At 36.2% G+C, this 10432-nt stretch overlaps 1 protein-coding gene across 1 annotated transcript in view; it reads right to left on the bottom strand.

The window, feature by feature from the left end:
- Positions 1 to 1930: 1930 nt before the first annotated feature.
- Positions 1931 to 10432, bottom strand: part of gucy1b1 (guanylate cyclase 1 soluble subunit beta 1) — a 16253-nt gene continuing 7751 nt past the window's right edge. Inside the window, exons 8-13 of the mRNA XM_024289719.2 lie at positions 9398 to 9531; positions 8579 to 8776; positions 7307 to 7544; positions 6664 to 6804; positions 4176 to 4330; positions 1931 to 3054 (exon numbers count right to left, since the gene is read on the bottom strand). Coding sequence (XP_024145487.1) covers positions 2919 to 3054; positions 4176 to 4330; positions 6664 to 6804; positions 7307 to 7544; positions 8579 to 8776; positions 9398 to 9531 — 1002 coding nt within the window. The 3' untranslated portion in view covers positions 1931 to 2918. The remainder of the gene's footprint in view (positions 3055 to 4175; positions 4331 to 6663; positions 6805 to 7306; positions 7545 to 8578; positions 8777 to 9397; positions 9532 to 10432) is intronic.

Raw genomic sequence — 10432 nt, 5'->3', positions numbered from 1 at the left:
TTTTGCTTCCTTTCTTTCACTCACAGTGAGTTCATGTTTAGTTTGTTGAGTTTTAAATATGTTTCCTGATCATCTTCTGTTCTTTTCATCCGTGCTCCCTGTGCTGCTTCTGCTTTGTGTCATGCTTGGTTTCTGTTAGCAATCACCGCAGCTGCTTCCCGTTTGTTGTCTCTGTTGGCTTCTTTTGTCATTTACCAGATCCTCTCGTTCCCATTTATGTTATCTTTGAGCTACGACTTCCTGTTTTTGTAGAGTTTCTGTCCTCCCCTCTGGTTATGCCTCAAGTCACGCTGCAGTAAAAATGTTCTCCAAAGTTCCTAAAATCTAACCCTCTTCAGTGGGATCCACTGGGTCAAACTATTCTACTACCTCAACGTTTCTACTTAATGTCACTTTAAAAATGTGACTCTTCAGCAACAGCAAACTGTTTTTCTTACAGGTGTTGGACATGTTTAGCATTAGTCTTCAGTAGAGGATGTCTCTGCAGGTTGTCAACTAGAGCCAAACAAGTCCCACACCCTGGAATTTATAGCTGGTCCTTTCTGGTTTTTAAAACATTTGTCAGAATAGAGAAGTTATAAGAGTGTTCCTACAAATCACGCTCTTACATTTTTAAGACTTATTCTTGACCACATAAAATACAGGTTGGAAGTACTGCGCATTCTTTCAGAAGTCTAAAACATTTAAGTATTTGAATAAAATATCAAGCAATTTTATGTTTTCTTTTTGTTTGTTTTTTAATCTTAGTTGGATTTTTATTAATTCTTTTGGAAACGCTACAAACCTATTGCTGACATGCACTCCCATTGTCTTGAGTTGTTGTTTTATAAGTTCAAAGACTCACATGCATGTTGTGTAAGAGTGAAGTAAAATTAAGAAATACATAGTTTTGGTACTGGCTTTCAAATGTCCTTATTTCCTCTAAAAAATCCTATTCAACAAGATTGAATATATTGTGACTGCAATGATCTATAGTTCCACTAGAGGGAGCACTTTACAAACACATCATTGTTTTCTTTACACCAAATTCTTACCAAGAAACAGTCTAATGGCTTTTTAGACAAGTTTTCACTTTTGTGATCAAACAGCTATTTATTCTTAAATTAAAAACCATATAAAAAGAGATTAACATGTTTCAGAGTTGGCTACTATGTAGAAAGGAGGCATAAAAAATCTGTTTCAGCGAGCATGAAGCGTGTCTGTGTGTGCTGTGACTGCAGCCAACTTGCTAGCTTGCTTGTGACGTATTTGATAAACTTCACTTGACCCAATTACCAATCCAATATGTTAAGAATAATGCTGTAATAGTTTAAATTGTTAAACTTATATTTTATTAAGTTACATGTCTGCCACTATAATCAGAAAAGTCACATTTTTGACATCAAAATGTTCAGTTTTTCAAAAATGTTCTAAGTAGCAAATGAAAAATACTAAATGTTTCTTCTTTTATTTAAAACAAAATGTTGCATTTGTGACACAACTGCTTTCAGATGTGTTAAATATCGCTGTCTTCCTATTTGTCCCACCAAACAGCTAATCACAGACGAGGGTTCATGTTTATTGGTCGAGATTCTATCCAATCAAGTGTCTTTCCTAGCATTCACAGTGCTTGGAGGCAGACACGGACTTTGTTTGGGTTCTGTTTGACCAGGATTCTGCAGTCAACCATTCTGACCTGTTTCTCTTCGAGTAGAAGCCAGAATAAGCAGCAAATAAAAAAATAAAAATAAAAAAAAATCATGTTTTTAAAGCAAATATTTTATATTTTCATTTCCTACTTAAAGTTTTGTTTCACAAATTGAACATTTTGTCTGAAATTTAAAAAATTTTCATTTCGGTCTCAATATAGTGGCACAAATGTAACAATTAAATACAATGTATGAAGGACATAATACCCAACTCTAAATATGAAAAAAAGAAGACACATTTGTGAGTTTAAACCATAAATAAGTCTATTATATTTTTTTGGAGGTGAACAATACATTTATAACTGTTTGAATCATCAACAAAGCAGAATAAATACAAAGTAACTCAAAACAAACAATAAATATGCCAACATTAAAGAGCATCTAAAACAACTGTGAAACAAAAATAAGACATTTTATTTTGTAGTACCACTTGTAAAAGCAGAGTGAATCAGATAAGTGCAAAATAAAGGTGTTATCAGTGTTACACACAGTGTAGCTATTTAAAGGTTTTGTGAAAGACATTTAATGATTAAAAAAAGCTTTGCTCATTGTTCAATAATTAGTTTTTTTATTTATAGAATACTTTGAGATCATACTTTTTTTTTACTTATAACGTGTGCTATAAATGGCTAATAATTACACATGTAAATTGATTCCATAGCTTTGAAATGTAGTGATTTATCTACTACAACAATGTTCTTGATGTTTCTATAACCTTCAGAAAAAAATAGTTTTCTAAGTCACAAATTGTTACATATTTATTTTTAAGATTTACAAATAATTTTCTTTAATAGCTGCAATACAGAATGTCAGTGTTTTATATCAAAGTTCTAATACATAATAATACTAAATAATCCATTAAATGAAATGTTTTTATTGGTTAAAAGTGATATGGCACACAGGATTCTCTGTGATGGTTTAAGTGTGTGAAAATGCTAAACAACAGCACCAAAGGTTGACTTTTTTATCAAAAGCTTTCAGGAGTATTTGCAGTATTTTCTGACGCGCTGCACAAATATTAGTAAACAGAGAGATCATGAGAGAAAACATGTGAGCAAAGATAGTACAAAAATTGTGACTTTTTCCACTAAAAATACTCAAATGTTTTGGACCAAGAATACCTTAGTAGTTCACCTAATGTGTTTTGATCAATACCTCATCAAGTCACAAGACTGGAATGAAATGTTGGTGACTAAACCCTCGAGGGGAAGTTAGTTGTGTGTTGGTCGGTTATGCCTTGTCAGTGTCGCCGCTTTTCCTTGAAAGAAACCACACCTTCATTGGCTCCTTCTTCCCTTTCATGGTGATGGGGCCGCGGTACTCCAACTGAAACTGAGGATCCGCGTTCTCTGCACACTGCAAACACCTGAAACACAATGTTGAAATCACCACAGATTCATTATATTTTTGGTCCTAAAAAAATACACTTATTGGACTGGGACATCTAAAACTAATGTTCTCTCTTAAATACATACGGAGTATTAGGGCCACCAAAAAGAAGTAATATTACAAGATTAAATTAAATTTGAGTTTTTTTTTCTTGCAAATGTGCAAACATTACAAATGTTTGCAAGCTTCTTCATTTGATTTATGGTTTATTAATGTTTTATTTATTAATGGGCGGCTTGCAGGATCTCTACAGAACTGGTTGATGAAGTCATTGACATCCCTGCAGCTGTCCACTTCCAGGCATTTCTTCCTCCACAAAAGACCAGATCTCCTCTGACTCTGTGTGGTGCTTCCATCTAAAGAGACTTAGTTTTCTGATTTTTTTTTTTTTTTTTTGGGAAAAGACTATTTTTTTTTACACTTTGTTGTTCTGTGATGAAACAGGACGTTTCATTTGGAGAAGAGGGTGTACGCAATACTGTTTTCATTCTCCTTTCTTTGTTTTTGACACTGATCTGGTAATAAAGCTTCACAAGATGCTCCATGTCTTTTATCTTTGAGCACGGATCAGATAAACAGACAACTTTGGGTCTTTTCTTGTTAATTTACTACTTTTTTCTCATATATGTATGACACTGACACACCTAAATTTACCAGAAAAAAAGTAATAGATTTACCCTGTGACTTTTTAAGTCATAAATGTATGACTTTATTCTTGGAATTTAACATTTAAGAGTTTTTTTTCTCGTAAATTTACAAGATTTAGTTATAAATTTACGATTTTAAAGCACGTATATTTACAAGAAAGTCATAAATGTAGCCTATGACTTTATAAAATCAGAAATATGCAACTTTTTTTTCGTAATTTAACAGTTACAACTATTTTCCTGTAGATTTACGAGATTTAAAGTCGTAATTCATATTTTTTCTTTGTTTGTAAACTGGCTCTAATACTCAGTTGTAAATATGCAATAAGCTTTTTTAGTCTTCATTTTCCTAACATGGAATTCTTAAACAGGAATTTTTATTGGCGGACAAAGCGTGCTTCCTTAAAAAGTTTTTTAAAGTCATACAAAGGCTGGAAGTGCCAATACTGACCTGTAAGTGTATTCTGAGACGTTAATTTTTCCTTTTTCGCCAGTTGTTTCAGTACGACTTGTGAGGTTGACTGTATTTCCAAACAGGCAATATCTGGGCATCCTCTGCCCAATCACCCCGGTTACCACTTCTCCTGTGTGGATGCCGATGGTGATCTGAAAAAGAAAAAAAAGAGAACGCACTATAATTCCTGTAACTCTTTCAAACTAAAATAGAATCGACAGTGATATCTTCAGCCTTCTGTTTACACAAAAAGATATTAAGTGTCACGAAGCTGGTTCACCTCTGACCGAGCTGTATCACCATGGCAACTTATGCCAGGTAAGGGAACAACGCATGCAGAAAATCAATCAGTACACCGACAAAATAAAATAAAAAATGGCTGAACAGACAACTAAAGTCTTCTTTTTGTGTACCAGAACAAAGTCGTTCTGTTTGGCTTTAAGTGAGAAAATCTTCATAAGAAAACCGTCAGTGGAAGCAAACAGAGCCGATCCCGCTAAAGCTCGTTCCTGTTGACTAAAAGATTTGAACCAACTTTGCTCTCCTCCATGTTTGTCTCATACAACCTGTGAAAGTTAATCCGTCTAACATGACTATCCAAATCTGGGTTTTCAAAAAAGATCTCCATCTGGATAAACAATTCAAATCTTGACTGCTTTTTTTTAAATGCACAAACGTCTAATAAGGAATATATTCAGTATAAAAGGATGCTCTAAATTATCTCAATAGGGCTGACCTGCAATCTGATCCTCGATCATAAATCAAAATGTCTGCTTCTGTTCTTATGATATAGCATAGTTTTTAATCACATGTATTTATGCATTCGCACCGTCAGCATTCTTTCCGCTCTCAGCTTTCCTCCCTACTTTAGTTCCAGCAGTTATACGTCTTTCATGCCCTCAATAAATCCCACTTTTCAGAGTAGAAGTAAATTATAGGATCTTTTCAGATCTTTTTTGATTAATCTACTTCAAAAACAGTAAGAATAGTCAGAGGGGAAGTCAAACTAAAACTAAACAAACCATTCAAAAATAATAAAGACAAGACAAAGAAAGGGAGTCTTCCTTTAGGATTTTTTTCTCTACCAATTGTTTCTGACAAAGTAAAAAGGTGCAACATTCAGTGGGTGGATGGAAAGCTTACTTTGCCAGGGATCTCTTGGTGCACATAATTAGATTCTTTTATTTTTTTGCCTTCTTATAGCTGCAATAAACATCTTTAACTGGTGCTCTAAAGCCTGTGCAGACAAATATCAACATTTGACCTTATAAGCCCTTCCTGGTTTGCTGTCTGCAGGCCATGAACATGTTCCGAGTGTCTGGGACAAATGAGAATCTACTTTTAGCTAATAGACCGTGAGACGATCCGAGTGCATTTCTTTCACATTGCTTCTGTCAGTACCATGCTCCAAAATAAACAATTCTTTGCTAGGCAGATAGGATTTTTCAGAGGTAGAGCATTAATAGAATAACAATCCCCAAAAAGTCAGTAAAACAAAAGGATGCTTGTTTGCCTTTTTCAACTTTTTCTGCTAATTACCTCATTGTAAAAACATACTCTTAACTTTTATTGAGAACATAAAAATTCTGACATCAAAAATATTTTCGTTTGATAATCAAAAATCTTTCACAGCATCAAAGTGGGAAAATGTTCCCTGAACTCAGCAACCTTAAATAAGATAATGTTAAGTTTTAACATCAGACCAACTTCAATTTATCTGGATCTGGATCTGGAAGGTCGGCCATGTTTGTGTGCTCTTCAAAAACTTCAAAGTGAAAAAACGCTTCACATTTAGTTCTGTTAGTTACTTTTACTTTAAATCATATACATTTTTTGATTATTTAAAATTCATAGAACTGTACAGGATCGTTTATGGATGTAAAAATCAACTTCTTCCCCACCACTAGGTAAAAGTGTCAAAAACAAGACGTGCCAGCCTTCTATTTAGCAGATATTTCTGTATTGTATTTAGGGCTGCCACGATTGGTTGTTACTTTATATTATATGGAGTCAGAGTGTTGTAAAGTTATAATAGCATTCTGCTAGCTTTTTGGACTATTTTGACATTTATTAAGGATTATTAATCTATTTTGGACTTTAGCTAATATTTCAGCTACATGCTAGCTATTTTGGCTAATTTAGTATTTTTTTTTTATCTTAGGCTATTTTGGAGTTTAGCCAATATTTTAGAAGCATGCTAGCTGTTTTGGCTATTTTTTTTGTTTGTTTTTTTTAGGCTAGTTTGGAGCTTAGCTAATATTTCAGCTGCATGCTAGCCATTTTGGCCAATTTAGGATTTTTTCAGTTTTAAAGCTAATGATGGTTAAGATATGAGCTTTACATCCAGTTTGCACATGACCTGATTAGTCGACTAATAAATAATCGGTGATTAGTCGACTATTAAATTAATCGTTTGTGGCAGGACTAATTGTATTTTAGAACGCTTTTAAAAATCCGTTTATCGTGCATGTGAACGGTACCGCACCTGTACGGATTCATCATCCACTTTGACCTGTCCGGCGATCTCCATCATGTCGAGAGCAAGGTGGCAGATCGACTTGGCGTGGTGCGTGCACGGCTCTGGCAGGCCGCTCACCGTCATGTACTTATCACCAACTGTTTCCACCTGTTTAAAAAAACACAGGCGGTGTTATTTTCCACGACGTGGTGGTTTATCCCACTCGCTTTGCTTTTGCTGCAGCCGTATCTGCTCCCACCGTGTGACAAAGGATGTCTCCTGAAAGCAACAAACCGAAACACCCAGAGATAAATAGGCGCTCATAGATCAGCTTTAAGACATCTAGAGCCTTTTTGAGATCCACTAGAGCGCCGGGACCACCTAGCCGTTCTGCTTGTTGAGTAAATATTACTTCTGCTGGTGACCCAGTGCCTGAAGCCAATCGCCAGAAAATGCAGAGGTTTGTTTGACTTTTCAAAGTGCATTCTTTTGTGAAAGCCTGGAGTGTAAATCTGCACCAGGCCTATAAAATGCTCCAGCTTCTCTGTAAAACGGAGCTTAGAGGTTAGAGTTGGGTCACTGATGTGGTTTAAATGTGGATAATGTGAGAAAACCATTGGACAGATTCATCTTTGTTTTCTAAATTAGCGGCAAAAGTTTAGGCTGTGACCTTGTACACGTAAGGGTTTTTCCGGGAGTCTGTGAGGATGTCAAAGCGTGTGTAGACGTCGTTGAGCAGGTTGACTATCTTGATGGCGCCCTCGGCTGAGGCGTGCTTGCTGCAGAAAGCGTTGAAGCCGACGATGCCGCTGAAGAGGATGGTCACGTTGTCGTAGCGCTTCGCTGGGACTGGCCGTTTGTGCCGCAGCTCGTTGGCAACAGATGGTGGGAGAACAGAGTACAGCAGTCTGGAAAAAGAAAAAAAAATGAAGAGGGGGGCAATCATTTAGAAGGACACAGTTGTGCTGAGTTTGAAGCGCAGCAATGCACCGGGTCTGCCAGACTAAATACCATCCTCTGGATCAGCAGTTTATTTGCTCTTCCCCCCACCTTTTGGTCACTTAACCATGCAAGCTGCTCTCACATGGGAGGGCGGTGTTTCTATGGTAACTGTTGGATCATGGCTGCCTTGTTAAAAGCAAAATAACTTTCCTGATGCATCACAATGTCGGAACGCGTGATCAATTCAAACGCCGGCCTTGAATTCTTATCAAAATTTAAAGCCTGAGCTTCCTCTGAGACCAGCAAAGAGTCAGAACAAAAATATGAAGATCCAAGAAAAGGAACTGTGTGTTTGGTGGAGAGGTTTTGCAAATAAAACCCACAGTCCACCTTTGTGATATTCTTCCTCCATCTCCTGCTCCTCCGTCAAATCAGTCCTCACAATAACAAGAACCATGGAGGACTTTAGGGAAATATCTCACAGTGAAACATAACCCGACACCATTGCCCCCCACAGAACATGCAGCAGAATGAGATGAGGAGCTGCATCTTACTGCTTTCTACTGAGTTGTTATCGCCACACAAGCCGGACTAATGAACGTCTGCTCCTTGTGTTAACAGCAGAGTTCCAGCACAGAGGCTACGAGGCTGACTCATAACACAAATGACACCAGTATAGCAGGTATTTATTCTAATGTCAAACAAAAAAGCTCTTAACAATGCTCTACAGAGTAATACATGTATACACTGAAGCATTTTATTGCAATGTAGAGTCTGTGATTGGTTGTTGGGCTGTAGTGTTAATAGTGCTTTAATGGGGTTTTAAAAACCGTCCATGCAAGCAAGCAGAGAGAGGAAAAAAAAGGTCAATGCTGCATGTATTTTCACCAAAAACAAAACTATACACAAATAAATAGCATTACTTCAGTGAAATATATAAAAAACTAGAGTTGAAGCAAAATCAATGTTTTTTTTTTTTTCCAGGCAAAAATAATCAAACCTATCAGTCTTCTTCTTTTCATCCTCCAGGGCCCGGAGAGTGTGCTGAAGGCGATCTGTCAAGATTTCCAGCTCTTGGGTCAGCTTGTACTCCTCCCGAAACTGCTCACCCAGCAGAACCAGGTCACGGGTGGCGTCATGCAGCGGGATGTCACTCAGGTACAGCCCCCTCCTTGTTAGATCATCCAAGTTCATAACACTAAGCACAAAACCAGAACCCAGGTTGAGAACGAAAAACATCAAAAACATAAAATAGACTCTTACTTTTGTAAGAGATGTTTTCTGCTCTTGCTTTTGTCAAAGCTGGATGTAAATTAAACAAAGCACTGAGGAAGCACTATCCCAGCAAAGCCTGGTGCTTCAAAATTATTTATCTGCTTGTAGGTTAAAAAAAAACCCTTCTAACCCAGGTCAGCTTATTTCTGTTGAGCATCAGCTGTTTTAAATGCCACTTCAAAGCATTTTAAGAGGGCAATATCTCTTGAGTTCTGCTCTCTTGTAGCCCAAATTTGAAAGAAAATACAAAGTGAAATTAAGAATTCATACATTATTGAAGGAGGCATTGATCTATAGCTAACATATTTTTCTTTATGAAGTTTTAAGAAGAAAATATATTTAGATAAATGTTTAAATAAATACTGAAGCTTTTAATATTCAAACTCTAAGAAGAAATATCCAAAATATGCACACAAAAAAAATCACTTATTTAAAAAAAATGATGAAAAAGGTGAATTAGCCTCTTTGAGTTGCTTTACACAAACGCATTATTTGGGTGAGCATTTTACAGCTTCTACAAGACCAGATGGCACAGTGGGCTTACCTGGGTGAGCAGAGAAAAAGGATGTTCTCTGCCTCTGGCAAGTAAATCATCTGCCCTTTCAATCTCAGACAGCTGATCTCCACCCCCGTCAGCTCATCCTCATTCTCCACCGTCTCCACATTAAGTAGGCCCTCCTGTCAGGATTACATCACATCAATATTTTATTACACTGTAATGTTCTTTTCTAAATCTGCTACGCAACTAAAGATCCTTTCTTTTAAAATCTTCGTTTTTTTAAATTAAATATTTTAGAGCTTTAAATAACAGTGGGGCATCACTTCTCATATCTCTTACACCAATGTGATATTTTGACAAAATTGCAATTTTCACGCAATCTTTAGTACAAGTTTCTTATTTTTAAGTTTCAGAAAAATGCTCAAAGGAATCTGTTCTTTCAGTGAGTTATTTTAGACATGTTAGGAGGACTCACTTTAAAAAATATAAATTAAAAAAATAAATAAATAAATAAATAAAAATCACACCTTTACGAATTTTAAATGATCCCTCCTCTCTAAATGTCAACACTCATCTGCATTAACAATGTCAGCCAACTCCCCCAGTCCAATTTTATGGAGCTTCTAAAAATATCTAAGCTCATCAATATTTAAAAAAACCTATTATGCTCATTTCAGCATCTATAATCTTAACTGCCACACTGGATGAGCTGTGCATGATTTATAGCTCCAAAAATGCTTCTTTTATCTGTGTTTTGTATGTAGTTGTTAATGAGTTATATGAAATAAGTATTTTTTAAGTGCCTTTGTAAACCTTTACGGTACTTTTAAACCCTTTTTTCTCCTGACAGGTTTGTAGAGCCTTTTCTACCCAGACTCACAACATTGAGAGACAGCACATTAATTATTGACTAATTTCACTTGAAAGTTCTCTTATCTGGGTAACACTCATGCATCCAAGATGTCATATTTTCATATTTTGCATACAGCTGATCAAGTAGTATTTGTCTATCTGTGACGCTCTCATAAAATTTCCTAGAGGACCTGGCTGCAGACATCAGCATCCAGAACAGGAAGTCCT

The sequence above is a fragment of the Oryzias melastigma genome, linkage group LG1 (assembly GCF_002922805.2).
Source record: "Oryzias melastigma strain HK-1 linkage group LG1, ASM292280v2, whole genome shotgun sequence".
NCBI lineage: Eukaryota > Metazoa > Chordata > Actinopteri > Beloniformes > Adrianichthyidae > Oryzias > Oryzias melastigma.
The sequence above is the reverse complement of the archived record's forward strand: the minus strand, read 5'-3'. Positions and strand labels throughout refer to the sequence as shown.